This window comes from Anguilla anguilla, chromosome 9, assembly GCF_013347855.1.
Source record: "Anguilla anguilla isolate fAngAng1 chromosome 9, fAngAng1.pri, whole genome shotgun sequence".
NCBI classification, from domain to species: domain Eukaryota; kingdom Metazoa; phylum Chordata; class Actinopteri; order Anguilliformes; family Anguillidae; genus Anguilla; species Anguilla anguilla.
The window spans coordinates 22,601,633-22,618,131 of NC_049209.1; the positions used below are offsets into that span (position 1 = coordinate 22,601,633).

The 16,499-nt window shown below is 44.7% G+C and overlaps 1 protein-coding gene across 9 annotated transcripts in view; it reads left to right on the forward strand.

Annotated features, from left to right (window-relative positions):
- The window catches only part of robo3 (roundabout, axon guidance receptor, homolog 3 (Drosophila)), a 133,794-nt gene that overhangs the window by 60,079 nt on the left and 57,216 nt on the right, over positions 1-16,499 (forward strand). The window contains exon 1 of one of the 9 annotated variants that reach the window (XM_035435045.1): positions 626-1,326. The exons of the other annotated variants lie outside the window; for them this stretch is intronic. Coding sequence (XP_035290936.1) covers positions 1,263-1,326 — 64 coding nt within the window. The 5' untranslated portion in view covers positions 626-1,262. Of the gene's footprint in view, positions 1-625; positions 1,327-16,499 lie in introns of those variants that run through there. 9 annotated transcript variants of the gene reach the window in all.

Consider the following 16,499-nt stretch of genomic DNA (forward strand, 5'->3'; position numbering starts at 1 on the left):
AAAACGTAACCTATTTCTAAAGCTATAATCTGTCATGCAGCCCATCGCAAAACATTACAGCGTGAGACTTATGTTCATCCGACTGATTAAAAGTCCCGAGATTTGAATGTGAAATATTTATTCTCACCTCATACATAGCTATTTCTGACTTGTGACCATTCATTTCACATTTAGTGACTAATTAAAAGCAATCAACGGCTCATGACTATTCAGAGCTTGCAATTATGGTAGGAACAAAAACCATTACACACGGTGCTTCTCCGGGAATGAGTATGAAATCCCCTGTTGTAAATGTCAGTGTTTTTCACTGATTCATGCAGTCACCATTTACATTCAAACTGCAGAGCATTTGTGTAAAAAAAATATATATAAAAGGATATTTACAAATAGTTTAGTGATGCAATCATCAAACTTACACTATTATTATTATTATTATTATTTTATCATCATTGTTGTTGTTGTCCCATTTATAAACACTATCAATGTATTAATGTTGACCATGCTACAAATATTGATTTTTGGATGTTAGAAAAAGGTGAGAGAGGATTCCATGCTGTCTCTTTAAAACAGCGATCTCTGTTTTGGCAAGGGAGATGGTTAGGGGTGGGCTTTAGCCATGATCCAGCGCTCCCGGCAGAGGGGAGTGGGCTCGAGCCGTAATTCAGTTATGTGCATTCGGGGAGTGAGGGGTTGCGAGGATGGAAGTCATTGCTGAGAATTAAACATTCGCTCACCCATCGCTCTCTCTGTCAGCACCGGACGGAAAATATTAAATGATCAATGAACAGACATGCAGTTGTGAGAAATTGTCGTTCAAGACCGTAGAGCTAAATAACTCAGAATACAGTAATAATACAGGCTACGTAATAGCGGCACCTCTTTAGTCTGTGTTAAATCGATTGCGCTCTGGCTTCTCATTTCAAACGGCAAATCTATTTTTCTTAAAGATATGAGAACATAGAGGGGACCAGTTGAAAAGTGATTGTTCGGGACGTCTTTGCGTGTTGCATGTGCGGACCCGATGTGATGCTACGAATGCTCCTGAGGTGGGAATTGACTCGCGGTTTGGAACGGAGTTTCCAAAGTTCTGCGACGCGGCTTTAGTCGCTTTGAAACATCGAATGAGCAGTGCCGGTCACTAATATTGAAACACGTGTTATCAGTTTGGATTTTTCACGGCTTTTGGATACTCGCAAGTCATCTTTTGGAATTGACAGCATTTCAAATAGCCTAAACCAGGTTTCTGAGAAACCAGAAGGGCAATGGAGTTTCACATCACACTGGATGCTCTGCCGTTTGTGTTTGCCCTGATCTGCGTGACTTTAGGTAAGTTAAGAGATTTACATCCTGAATTCAAATCTTGAACTGTATTTTGCCATTTTAAACTTATTTTATTTTTTGGAAATGAAACAATATTTAAAAACTCTCAAGAGATAGGCAAGCCAGGAAAAAATCCCTCTATATAGCCTATCACTTGTATGTACAACAAAATATTGAAGTATACTGTACGTTACCTTTAGTAGCCTACTGCGATGTCTCAACTTAACGCCTCTACGACAAACACAAAAAAGAAGAAAAAACAACACCTTCAACAAGTAAAAGCTCTTTGAATACAAGTTGTATAGGCAAATGATCAGCCGCTGTCGAGGTAGTTTAACCACACTGCTATGCACCCTACAGCCTGCACATATCCTGGTATTCAACGTTCTCTATATCAAAATGTGTATGTATAAATGTATGTAAACGACAGTGCTTATAGCCTATCATGTCCAACTCCATCAATTAGATTGAGGCTATGTCAATTAATAGTTTGTGGTGCAGTGGTCAGACTATGCGTCACAGTTTTTATGGTTTCAAATAGAATGCATCTCCCACGTGTTTTGAAATCAAACTAATTAAACACTATGCCTATATCTGAGCACCAGCATAGCTACGTAAACACGCCCCTGCGTGAAGCAACAAGCTGTACGAGACTACTCCTCAATTAGCTGTTGCAGATACTGGACTGAAATTACTCTAAATTTGGTTGCGTTCGCGGACAAACATTGGGCCTGATAATTGCATTTTGCCTTGAAGTCTCCCGGTCTCTTGATGACTTATCAAATGTGAAGTGAGGTGGACATACTAAAACCGTAAATGCAGATATAACTTGCCATTAGGTTCAGGATAAATGTTTATTAGACCTCCTTGACGACGACGCGCCAGCAATCATAGAAACAGCTCGCGCTCACTTGGCAGTAGAAAGAGAGGGACAGCATCTCGAGCGTTTCAGTTCTGCTTTGGATGAGAAATACGTGACATATTTTTTATCCATAACTGGAGAACTACACACACACAGACACACTTGAAACATTAATAGTTTTAGTAATCAAAAACTAACAGTCAGGCTTATTCGCGCAAAAATTAGATTCCGAGATTTTAGAATAAGCACAGGACTAACGAACCAGTGGTCTTACCAACCACACCTCAATTTCTAGCATTTAATGAATCACAGAGGTATCTAGACCGTATTGTAACTTCTCAGATTTGTAAAAAAAAAAGAAAAAAAAAAAAGGTGTAATTCAAAATAGTAAAGGTGTCATAGTAAAGACAAAATTGTGTCCCATGACATTATCATTGACAATGTATTGTGTTTGCATAGTCATCTTTGCCTCTTCTGGCCACTAATTTGTCCTAGACACAGAGACTAAATTTACCGGGATTCCTGGTATATTGTCATTTCTGAATGATGATTTGCGAGCCTCAGTACTGCCTTTATGTGACTGTATTGTTGAGGCCTAGTGTGGCAACATCTGGGGAAATAATCCCTCAGTGACTCCAGATGTTCTGGCTGGATGCATCAACATCCACACCAAGTTGCTTGTTTACAGCACCGTGAATTCAGTGTCAATTTTCAGATTCACCACAAAAAAAACCTCACCTGTCATCATCTGTCAGAGGGGCAAAAAGAATTTCTGATTTGTTTTCTCAATGCGTTTCAGTTGCTTGGTGCTTTGTCAGCTGTTGTAAACACTAATTATGTGCTCATAGTCTAATGTTCTCTGTAAAATGCTTTACTTTGGGTTGGGGGTTGGGGGTTGGGGGGGGGGGCACAGGGGTGGTGGTGGAAGTGCATATCATTGTGTAACGCCTGAGAATTTAGACATTTGTGGCTAATTCAGTTTGTGGGAAGCCTCGTTCAGCATCCCTTCCCAAGCCATTTAAAATATTATACCCTCCACTGATTTCACACATATATTGCAGATTCATTAGCCAAGACTGTGAACATGGCATCTTCCATAATCATCTTATCTGACAAGAATCTTACATCAGCCTGAGCTGATTAATTTTTGGTTCACGCAGAGTTCCAGAGTTCCAAACTGCCTCACAAAAACATTTTGGTGGGTGGGAAATCCTTCTATTTAAGGATTTAAAGTTTTGTTGGCTTTCTTCCCCCTGCCTGTTCACGCTTTTTAAGAGAATTTTAAAGTTTATGAGGTTTCTAGATTGGAATTTCACCACATTACGTCACTGCATGGTTATTGAGGAAGGTTCTGTTTTCTGGTTCTGTGGATGGTGTGTAATCAGGAGGGGGACACATTTGTTTGGCTGCTTTTGAAGTTAGTTTAGATGGCCTCAAAACAGCTGTCAGTTTTCTCATGATTGTCCCCAAGCTGGCCTGGAACAAAACCAGGGCTTGGATCAAAAACCTTGACTTTTAGTGTAATTACACATTACAAACCAGGCTTCAATAGCTGTTGGCTTTTGCAACAGGGGAAGATTGCCTCTAACTAAAATAAAAATGACTAAGTTCTATTTTTATTTTTAGTTGTAAACAGGTAGGTTGACGTTGACTGATTCCCTGTTCATTTTAATAGCTTCCTAGTTCCCGTAATTGTTTGTCTTGAAGTTTGGAGAAAATAAAGGAAAATTGAATACAGACTCCTGAAGGCCTAGATCAAAGGGGAAATTAATATACAAAAATAAATACAACAGAACAAAAATAGAAAAAAAATATATTAAAAAAATAATTTCTGAAATATTAGAGGGGAATAGAAGGACTTGATTTCATTTCTTTCATCAAACAAAACATTTCCTGGTGGTGTGCGTGTGTGCATCACTCTTAAATTGGTGTCATTTCCTCAGAAGTACAGTTTGAGAAATGTGGTTGGGAGATTAGTCACAGATGTGACTCATTGGAGCACTAAGACTATGTCACTTCCTGTCCTGCATGTGTAAACAAAGCAGCTTCTAGGTGGCAGTCAATAAATAGAGAGAAACAAACATATCGTCTCCTAGCGGGGCCCCTTTCACCCAGAGAATCCCGTCTGACCAGATCTTAAATCTTAATTTCCCAGTGGGAAAATTGCTGAAGGGACTATTTCTCACGTTTAGCCTTTCAGTGACACAAAAGCCCATCCCAGATTCCTCACCCTCCCCCCCATTTGTTTATCCGCAAGTGTACCAATCTGTCAAACCCGCTTGTACGACCCCAAAAGATCAAACCATTTTATTAAACTCCATTTGCACATTTTGAAAATCTGGCAGTGACAGAAAATGTCCCAAATAATACTATGTCGTATGCTACTGGAATAGTCTCAAAATGGTTTTTGCCACATAAGCCCATTATAAATCCATTGTTTCAGACTGTGGGCTCAGACAACCAACATTTTGACTGAAACTTTAAATATAATTGTCAATCAATCCTTTCTTCCTCAAAAAAGTGTTATTATTTAAATGACACATGGTTTTTTTGCAGGAAGAAAATACTTTGTTGCTCATGAAAGGTATATTAACCAGGCAGAAATTTCTTTTAAGTTACTGGCATTCTAGAATGAACTGAAAAGGCTCAAAAAGGGGTTCTTTGTGACACTGGTGCTGACAGGGTAACCTAGTTAACCCCTTAGACCTTGGCATGCTCGAAGCGGCTGTCTGGTCTGAATGGGGCTCCAACAAAAGCACGTCATCAATCTCCTCCACTGCTGGACGTGTCCTTCGGCTGTGGACAGCTTAATGGGGGCGCACATTAGTTCCAGTGGTTACAGAGGCCTGCGTGTACCCCTCTGTCTGAAAACCAGGGTAAGCAGCAAACCTTCCTGCACCACTAGGGTCTCTGAGGTGAAGGTTTCCTCAGAAAACTCCCCACAAAGGGTATTAAGCCAAGCGCACACGTTTACCAGAAGATATCACAGCTCACGAATCCCACAACGAGGCAGCCTGTGCAAGTGTGGAGGTATCGGCAATTTAAATAGGTTACAGCCCCCTCAGCTCTGGCTGACAGGAATGTCTTCTCTAGATGGTCGCTGTAGGGCCAGCATCTTGGCCACTACTCTCAGAGAACTCACAGAGGTATAGAGTAGAGCACCCTGGCGTTTGGTTTATCAGTAAAATGGAATCGGAGGTGTCAGAAATGGGCAGGTAAGAGGTATGAAACGGAGTTGGATTATGTGTATGTATGGATTACAGTGCTTCACCACCTATCTGGTGAATGGAAGATGATCTCATGAGGTCAGTTACACTGGCTGATTCCATAGAAGCTTATTTCATATTGCCCTAATTTTTATTGTCTGAATATTAAAGAACCTGAATGTTTTATTTTTGATGTAGAAGACATGCTCCTTTTTGTTTTATTATTGACTATTAATCTAGATTAATGTACAATAATAGACTCATCAATCAAATTAAACATACAGTTCAGTCTCTTTGACATTGAAAAACAAATCTTATTTAAAATTCATGCTGTGCATTTGATATGATTAGTGCTGTAGTAATCCTATGCTAAACCAGCCGCCGCAGGACCCCAAACTGTGCCAAATGTGCATTTATGTAAAGCCTCCCCCAGATTAAGTCAGTTAAATGGGAAATGCCTCAAATACATTCCATGCACCCAACCATCAGGGAAAGGAAGCTTCCTCAGTTTTGAGTGTTAATATAATTAAAGGAATGAGGAACAGGAAGAGGGGTCTATCCAAACAAAGATGTCTCTGAGATGGCTAGAGATGGTAGAGGCTCCCTCTCCCATGGTTGGGAGCAAAGATCTACCTTCTGTAGATTTGACAAAATGCCTCTGATAACATACTGCACCCATGTGGGTACATTCGCCTGATAGTGTATGACATCCATGTGGGTATATTCACCTGATAGTATACGACACTCGTGGTATAATTTCCTGATAGCGAGGCACCCGTGTGTGAGGAGTGGATGCATTCAGCAGGTAGTATGACATGCACATGGGTACACCCTCATTTCCTGATAGCTTATGACGCCCATATGGGTATATTCAGATGGGCTCTGAATTCCTTCTGTGCCCGTGTCCTCAGTTAGCATGATTAGCATATGCGTGTGCTTGAGGATGTTTGTAAGAACCTTTCTGGAGTGAGCTGTGTTCCCAGATGTGTGTGTGCGTGTGTGTGCACACGTGGTGTGTGCGTGTGTGTGCGCACGTGGTGTGTGCGTGTGTGTGCACACGTGGTGTGTGCGTGTGTGTGCGCACGTGGTGTGTGCGTGTGTGTGCACACGTGGTGTGTGCGTGTGTGTGCACACGTGGTGTGTGCGTGTGTGCACACGTGGTGTGTGCGTGTATGTGCACACGTGGTGTGTGCGTGTGTGTGCACACGTGGTGTGTGCGTGTGTGTGCACACGTGGTGTGTGCGTGTATGTGCACACGTGGTGTGTGCATGTGTGTGCACACGTGGTGCGTGCATGTGTGTGCACATGTGGTGTGTGCGCGTGTGTGCACACGTGGTGTGTGCGTGTGTGCACACGTGGTGTGCGCGTGTGTGTGCACACGTGGTGTGTGCGTGTGCTTGCGGTTGAATGTGCAATAGTGGCACTCAGCCTCTCTGTAGACTGTTGTATCTCATTCCAAAGCAAATATGGGCAAACACACAGTTGGGCATTTGAAGGACGTGCAAACAGAAGAGACAATGCCTGGGGTCTGATGTCCCATTAGGAGCTCTGCTATTAAAGAGAGGCTGCTTCGTTATCGCTCTCGTTTTCTTCATTAGCAGGGACGGGACCACATTACTCACCTCCACTGTTTGCTCGACTTTCCTGCGCTCAGCCACTCCCTCCCTGTTTTTGGGGAGCAGTGTCATTACCGGGATATTAATGCCTTATCTAAGTTCTCCCCCTGTGAAATCAGCATAAAGAACTGGAAATAACAAAGTGCAGGTTACTGGGGTTGAAAAAAAATCTTCATTCACGGAGGTAATGTTAGAACAAAGAGAACAGTTTGATTTCTTTGTTTTTAAATGTTATTCTTCAATTATTTATGCTTATTACAATTATTACTATTCCTACCACCCGAAATTACTATTGGGGTAGTAGTAACTGTAGTAGCACTAGGAGGGACAAGTATGGGATATAGTAAAAATTATTAAATATAACGTACACAGTGTAATTATAGTACCTGATATTGAAACAGTTCTTCATGTGCTTTATACATGTATGAATGCATTGTCAATATGTGGACTTGTGCTGTGACTCAGGATATGTAGGATGATGTCACAGCATTAGAAAATGTGGCTAACTTGCCAGAGCTCTTTGTCTTACTCAGGAATGCCTTAAGTGGGTGGTTGGCTTTATTTATTTTGATGGGATTATTCGCAGTGACAGGTATGAGTGCAGATCTTATCGCCGTGGTTTACTGCATAGCCGTTCCGCGAGCGTCTCTTTAGCGATCGCCATTACAAAGTCACCTTACTTAAGAGGCTTGGGAACGGGGCGAAAGACGGCCGGGCCATAAACTGATTAGTCAGGTAATGGGGCATATTCACTGCGAGCTCTTTGCCTGCCTTCTGTGCAGCGCCGAAGCCCTGAATCACCGGGCCTTCCCTCGGCGAGAGCGGCTCCTTATGACTCTGCAGATCGGCTGAAGGGCGTCCATTACCCCTCACGAGACAGCCTCGCTGTTTAAAAGCCTTGCGCTGGAATTCAGCGCGGTCAATCACCATTTGCCTCCTTTGCTCTCTGGCTCTTCTTTCCCTTTTCCCTCTTTCGCTGTCTTCCCTTCTGTATCTTTCTCTCACCTCGCTGGAAGCATTCTCTTGGCAGTTTTCAAATTTTGACAGTCTCCGCTTGGGGATCCATTAACTGATGACTTGCTGTACGTCGAGTGTTGGCTCTGATGTGTAGTCTAGAGCGTGCTAGCCGCTTTCCTCTGACTGTCCTCCGCAGAGTGGCTCTCCTCAAATTTGGGGAGGCCTGCTCACGATGCGGGCTTGAGGGTTGGAGCGGGGGCCGGGGAAAGGATATTACCCATTCCTCTCCAGGGGAGCAAAGATGCATTTCCTGATTCTTCTCTTGCCGTCCTTCCATCCTCTGACCGTTTCCTGTTGCACTCATCGTCCTGCTGATAAGGGAAGGAAAGAAACGCCCTGAGGATGGAGTTGATCCTGGGAGATTTGGGGAGGGCAGCAGGAGGACGCTGGCAGACAGGGTGAGTGCACATGTGGTCCCCACAAGGCTGGGCTGAGGTGCTTCCAAGCGGGTCCCCAGAGAATCCTCTCCCCCAACCTGTACACTTTCATTCCATTCCAATCACTAATCAGTGATCACTTCCTGTGCTGTACCCTGGTTTAGCGCTAGCTGAGGAATGAAATCTCTTTTGGAATCAAACTTCTTGCTGCCCCAAGCCTTGTGGAGTAGTCAGGAGAGTGAAGTTAAAAAGGGTAAAAAGCAGTGTTTTCTGAAAACAAATGGCTCTAATTACCCTCAGGGACAGTGTTGGATGTACTAATCATGCCCTATGCAAATAGTCCTCACTAGCAAGATTTATTTAAAGACCTGCTTTACATGCCCTCCATCCATTATCAGTAAGCACATTATACTGTTGAGCAACATGCTAATTCAGGGCAAATACTGCTTGCACAGGTTGGACCACACTCTGGATAGGATAGGATAGGATACCACAATAGCATAAGACACACACACAACATTTATTTTGAGGGATATCAACGTAGGCAATGTTTCTTTTTGGAACGTGTGTGATAATCAGTGTAGCCACTGGGCCAGGTTTGAGCCTTGGTCTCAACAACAACCCCTGGATGCAACAGCTCATTGACTGTAGCCTCCACGGCAATGACCTCAGGTGCCACTGAATTTCAGTCATGTTTCAGAGCCAAAAAACCTGCCTCACGTATGTTTCTCTGCATTTCACCGTGCACGTTTTCCCAAAGGAATTACACGCAGTAAATTATGCTGTGTGGAGCATGAAGAAAATGAACAAGACAGAAAATCCAGAAATATTGTTCTCCGTGCATTTTTACCTCGTTACCTGTTGCACGGAATTCTGGGGAACAGCTGGGGGACTGAAGAGATCAAAACAGAAAACCTTATTCGAACCAAGAAGTTGGAACAGTCAGCTCTTTGGCACTTGAGCCACTCTGGCAGAAAACTGAGCGAATGTCTGAGGAGAAGCTGGGAAGAAAGGAGACCGGGCCTTTAATCCTGATTGATATTCTGCAGCGCCCCTCTCCCAGCCTGCACAACCTTTCTGCCATGCCTGCCTTCCCTGCGTTCGGATGTTGCGCCCCCCCCCCCCCCCCGCACGCTTCCTCGGCCCAGCGGTGTCCCGGCCAGACAGGATGCGAGGGTTGCGGGGTCACGGGGGTCGATCGATCCAGCCAGAACCGGTCCGGGAGGACGGCAAGGCTGTCGGCAGCCGCCGTGTGAGGGGGGGGGAAAGATGCTAACGCCGTCTCCCCTCCCACCAGTAAGTGTTGTGAGCGGCGCACTCTAGGATCCTGGGTCTCAGATGACTGGCTGAGCTCTCATGTTCAGGGGTGGCGTGTTGCTCGCGCTCCTCGCCCACCCTGCCCCCATTACTCTTGAGACGACTGTCCACAGCAGGAAGTGGACACCTCTCGGTGAAACGCAGTCCGTTTTCAATTTGTTTTCCAGATGTGTGTCTGCAAGGGGCCTTAGTTGAACCATGCATTGTAATGGGGGAGGGGGGTGAGCGATGGGGGGTGGGGAGGGGTAGAGGGGTTGAGCATTGTGATTAAATGTACTGTTTGGGATTAAATTTCAATGTAAAACAGAGAGAAAGATAAGCGAACACAAGTACCTGGGAATAATGGGACTTGCTTGTGTTTTGCTCTTCAGCTTACACGCATGCACAAAGGGGCTGAAAATTAATACCCACTTTCCTCTTTGAGGTTTTGCCTTCCCCATTTATAACTTGAGCACAAGGATAGTTTTTTTGCCCGCGTTTAAAAGATCGTTTACACTATCCGGCCGGTGGAGCGTGTTCTCAGTGTGCAGAAGGAAGGCAGTTTGCATTGATTGCAGCGCTGTGTTTTTGGTTCCTGTGGTGGGACTCGGCTGTGTTTTTGGTTCCTGTGGTGGAACTCACTTGGTGTTTTTGGTTCCTGTGGTGGAACTCGGTTGGTGCTATGGTTCCTGTGGTGGAACTTTGTTGGTGTTTTTGGTTCCTGTGGTGGAACTCGGCTGTGTTTTTGGTTCCTGTGGTGGAACTTTGTTGGTGTTTTTGGTTCCTGTGGTGGAACTCGGCTGTGTTTTTGGTTCCTGTGGTGGAACTCGGTTGGTGTTTTTGGTTCCTGTGGTGGAACTCGGTTGGTGTTTTTGGTTCCTGTAGTGGAACTTGGCTGTGTTCTCGGTTCTTGTGGTGGAACTCGGCTGTGTTTTTGGTTCCTGTGGTGGAACTCGGTTGGTGCTATGGTTCCTGTGGTGGAACTTTGTTGGTGTTTTTGGTTCCTGTGGTGGAACTCGGCTGTGTTTTTGGTTCTGTGGTGGAACTTTGTTGGTGTTTTTGGTTCCTGTGGTGGAACTCGGCTGTGTTTTTGGTTCCTGTGGTGGAACTCGGCTGTGTTTTTGGTTCTGTGGTGGAACTCGGAGCAGTTCCGGCAGCAGCGCCGGGCTAGGTGACCGCTAAAGGGAGCGGTCAAACCGATGGAACGCGCAGAGCCACTCTAAGCCTGGCCTCGCCGTGTGAAAGCCTCACTTGACTCTGCTGAAGCACAGAGCGCTTTTCCCAGAGGCCCTTCACAGAGCGCGGAAAGGCGGGTGTTAGGACAGACGCCCACGCGGGGGACTGCTGTCTGACAGCGGGGAGCGTTGACACATTTTGTGTGTGTGTTTGCTTGGTGTTGTTTGAGTGTTGACTTTACAGAAGGACTCCGAGTCCTGGCGTGGGGACTTGTTTGCCTGTATGTTTTTGCGAGTAGGGACGACAAGTGGACATTCGCCCACTGAGAAAACATTTGCTTTTAACCGCACTCTTTTTTTTTTTTTTTACTACCGAAATAGGCAACTGAATTAACAGACCTGATTACCAATGCATGCTGAACACTCAAAGCAGAGTGTGTGTAGTTTTAATATGTAAATCTGTTTCAGTGACAAATGCTGCTTTCCATTTTGCACGTTTGAATTTAAATTTTTAGTTCTTCCACATCTGTATTGATGAACATGCATTTGGATGCATTGCTTTTGCTGTCATTTATTTTGGTGAGGCACATTTTTAAATCTCCGTTCCCCTGAAGCGCCCGGTTGATACTCCCTGTTATTGCCTGACTTGAACCGTCTGGAAGCTTAATGGACATGAAGTCCTTGAACCAAGTCAGCTTGATTTTAAGGAGCTGCGTGGATCTGTGCTAACAGCAGTGACACTAATCTGTTTTTCTCAATTAGGCTGGAGAAAGAAAACACACACACACATGCACACACACACACTTCCTCTGGTCTCAAGTCATCCCGTTTCAAGACGCAGATGGTGTAGCTGGAACCCAACTAAGCTGCTTTGTGGCCCCCAAGGTGTTGATGTTATGTTGTAAGTTGTCATGGAATTTTTGATAATCCATCCCCTGTCCCCAGTTGCTAGGACCTCCAGCACAGAAATCAGAGTGGCTAAGACTCTGCCAAGTCATTTCCTTTTCAAATTTGGCCTGCCCATTTTCTCCCCTCCAAACAGAAGCCTAATTATGAGGACCATGGCTTTATGGCCTGTAGTTTGTATTCTCATGCAAGTACCCTTTTGTCAACTGCAAGGCTTAGAGAAAGGGAGTTTGGGGGTTAAGGGGGGGTGGGGGGGGGGGGGGTGTAGGGGGTGTAGAGGAACCCTCCCACCCCTTCTTTTCTCTCGTTTAACTTGGGGAAATAAGGGCAAATTTGCAAATCAATTCTGAAGCTCCAACTACAGAGAGGCGGAGAGAGGCTGTAAAACAACAAACTGGGTTTTTTTCCCCCCTCTTTTTGGGGGTGGGAGGAGGTGGGAGCTGGCTTGCAGACCCTAAAAAGAATTGCAGATGAGGTTTACAGAAAAAGAAGAAAGTTAGTAATTTTACATTTTCTTTCTCTTATTCTCCACCGTCAGACCTTTCTTTCTCCTGCCTGTTCTCTGTGTGTTCTCGAATGGGCGCCATATCTATAGCAACTGTACCGCCATTTGAATTCAAAAGGGGTTTTACAGCCGAGGACTCTGAAGGTGTCATCAGCAGGGTTGGGGCAAAGGGTACTCACCGCGAAGCTTAATCTTTTTTTCTATGTCAGATAGAAGCGGAGAGGCTGAAAGGGTTTTTTTTTGTAGCTGTTGAGTGTAAAGCCAGCCAAGTAGCCTGTGTGTTGCATTTTTTTGGAATAAAGCTAAAATGGCTAAGTTAGTATTTACAGACAACAAATTGTTATCGCCTTCTAGTACACAGAGATGTTGTAAATGTTAGAGGTTAGTTAATTGTTTTCGAATTAACCAGGACTGAGCAAATGCTACTGCCATTTGGTTCTTGCCAGTACTATTCCCTGGCATGTTATGTAGGTATGTGGCCGTATAGCCATATGGCCTTGTTACTTTGCAGTTCCTAACACATTCGTGCTTTGAATGCTACTTTCTTTTCTCTGTTTAATGGGTGTTTCCCCAGAATATTAGCATGAAATAAATATTTCCGAAGTATGCTAGCAAGCTAGCTACATCTGTAGACTTATTCTGTGATTGAAATGTTCTCAGAATCCTGTCAAAACAAATGTATTACTTGGTGAGACATTTTGTCAAAAAAGACTAATACACGCACATCCAAACCAGTGATTCAGGTTTCGGACAGAATATCAGAGAAGTTAAAGCCATTAAATTCCTCACACCACCTTAGTTGCTCCCAAGTAACAAAGGATTTATCATAAAATGCACCACAACATGATCACCAGTTTGACCCTATGATGGGTTTTTGTCAGGCTGATACATTTGTAAGGGAAAGATTAAAATTCTTTGCAACAGCTTGGGTGAGCGCAGGGAGTATTTTAGGTTTGCAAAGGCCTACACAGGCTCAACGCTTTCTGCATTATTGAGGTGTGAGATAGTGATGGGCTCTCTCTGATTTTATTTCCACACTTTGGTCTGAAATTAAAGACATTAATTACTAGGTTTCAGAGCACCAGACTGACAGCTCAGACAAGAAAGATCGAAATTTTTATCAGTGTGCTTCCCCATGTAAAAAAGGGAAACGGGCTGTTTTCACCTCACGTGGCTGTCTAGCCGTTTTCAGAATAGATTCACTCAGTGGAATGCGCTGCTGATTTTACAGAAGATCTCTGATGGGCCGAATGCTCTCATAGACCATTCATTGGGGTTGCATTTGCATGCCTTGTTAATGGAATCTGAGTTTAAGGACAGACTGTGGTGCTTTTTAAAAAACAATACGACACTGAGCTCTGACCTGGGGACTCAGGACCTGTTGTCATGGAAATACTGAAGCATGGACACTGACCCAAGGAATCACAAAGGGGTCTATCTGCCTGTCATTAGTGAAGCATTCATTTGAAATTCTTGTCTTTGAAGTAAAATTCTATCCAGTTGATTTGACAAACACTTAGCACAAGTTTTGTTTTGAAGAATTAACTCCTCACACCCCAGTTTCGTAGCATTTTTTTGTTCAGTGTGCCTTCTGAGGGTTGTTAGGTTGGGATTTTGGTTTGCGCTTTAAACAATAAAATCCCTTTATTAGAAGAAGTGCTGATATGATAAATCTTCTCAGCACTAAAAGCCCTCTCTGGCAGCTCAGAGATGTTGTTATATGCCGTTGTACTGAGGAAGCTGGCACAAATTGCAGTACGCAGGGTTCTGGCATACCTAATGTCTGAGACAGCAAGGTCACCTCTCCCTGGCTCAGTAGCTTCAACTTCCCACTTCAGCACTTAATTTCTCACAACCTCTGTCTGTCTCTTTCTGTCTCTCTCTTTCTGCCTCTGTCTGTCTGTCTGTCTTTCTCTTGTTTTCTCTCTCTATTTTTTTCGTTTCTGTCCGTCTGGCTGTCTGTCTGTCTCTTTCTGTATCTCTCTGTATATTTATCTGTCTCTCACTCAATCCTTCTCACTCCCTCTCTATAGCTCACTCTCATTCTTCTCCATCACTCGCTTTTCATCACTTCCCTGTGAAATCAGGCATCACGTCCTTCTGGGAAGTGTTTCTGTGGGATAGCTCTTCCAGGATGAGGGGGTCTTATCTACTCTGGACTCACCAACACTCCCCATTTCCCTGCGGTTTCCCCTGCTTTAGAGCGGCAATGTTTGGCACTGGATGCAACCGCAGTAACTGGCTTGGCAGTCATGGAGGGTTGCCATTTGGTGGGAACAAAGTGGCATGTCATTGCAGACTGTCCATGTTTGCATTTGATGGATCGTCTGGTAGCTGCGACGGAGATCAGCCACAGTCCTCAATTATCTGCGCAGGTTTTCTGCGCTCATTCCTACATCCTCCCATTCTCACTTCTCCACACCGTTCCCTCATTTCTACCTGTCTGCCTCTCTTTTCTCTCCCCTCTCTCCCATTCCTGCCTTTCCTTATCCATCCCTGTATTTCTCATTTCTTTCTTAAATTCCCTTGCTTGCATTATATTACATTACATTATAGGCATTTAGCAGACGCTCTTATCCAGAGCGACGTACAACAAGTGCATAGGTTTCATGATGTAGAGGCGCAAAAGAAACACTAGAGTGAAGTAAGGATCGTAGTGCCAGCTTGCCCTCACTCTGTCTGTCTCCCTTTCTCTCCATCCCATCCTTTCTATCCCTGTCACTCGCCCAAACTTTTGTCCCCCCCCCCTTGATGGCCCACCCGTCCTGTCCCTCCCAGCTTGCCTCTCTCTCACAGCTCTTACCATCTCCTGATGCACTGAAAGGAGGATAAACCTGGAGTAGCTTTAGATCACCTTGGGGTCAGCTTAGGTCAGCTGCACTCGACGTGATGGAGCCTTTGGCACAGGCGTTCACTGGCCCACTGTGCCCTGGAGGTGGGTTGCTCTGGGCGCTCTGGAGTGCTTAAAAGCATCGAAACGTGTTTATCGCCTTTCGGCTTAAGCTGCGCTGGACCTACGGGAAGGAGATCCCTCAAAAGCATTTGCATTTTTGGGGATCTCATTCTTTGCATGCCTCCCTTTTTTAAAGGCTTTTCCAGAACCTTCCACAAGGCAGTGTACCTTTTACCGTCCGGCGCCCATGCCCGAGATCCACGGGTTTCGCGTCTTTCCCTCAGCTTAAGTGGCTCACGCAAGTCCCTGAAGCTGAAACTTCTCACTCTTTTTTTTCTCCTCCAGAGTGAAAAGGCAGGTGTCAATGGGTTCTGAGGGGGAGGAGAAATGTGTTTTATCAGCTTCGTTCGATGGAAGCTGCCGTACGGGCTCTCCTCGTCCGGATTCTCCTTTTTCTGACCTGTTGGCTCTTCGCCAAGCAGCTGTCTCCCACGCCGAGCCCCTGGCCGCCCGCGTTTTTTTCTGTTTCCCGTTAGCCGTACCCTTTAGAAACCCCCACGTGACACTTCCACTCGGGCGGGTCATACCGGCCGGCCTGTAATATTTATGAAGCTGCTCTCAGGGTTTAAGTCCTGCTGGTTTTCTCCACCGCCCCCCGCCAACCAAAGTCTGCCTGGCCTTCTGTGTGTCTCCTAAAAGCTATTAGCCGGTGGTCTTAACCCCGTTCTCCCGCAGAGGAGAGGCACTCTGCGCAATTGCTCTCCGATTTGCCCGTAGCATTTGAATCCAGGCCTGCCAGGGTTTGCAGAAGGGTCTGGTTGCTCAGAACTCAGTGGGTTGTGCCCCTTCTTCCACCTCGGTGTTTGTAGGTGCATGCGGGCACACATACCTGAGCTGAGGCCAGACCTGACCACGTAACTCAGTTTCACATTTTGTGTCCTTGTATTGTTTTCTGGTATTAACCATTTTTCCAGAAAAAGCATGTTCCACTGGATCTTGATTTCATTCATTGTTATTTGATGAAGGCCAGTATTTTATTTTTTATTTTTATTTTTTTACATGAACCAGCTGTAGGTAAATTATATGGCATGAAAGTACCTCTGTGACTATAATCGCTGGAGATAAACAAACTGCACATGTCAGAATGGCAAATTGTTTCACACCACTGTGCAGCCACCAGTAGGGACAGCTGTGATTTGTTTTTGTTTCTCTGAAGAAAATTTTAAGAGAAATCCAAAATTGATGAAAACATTGGAGAAAAAATGCAGCATTGTGAAGTTGCAGCTTATTGTATGGATTCAAATATTAAATATGCAATTTTGCTAA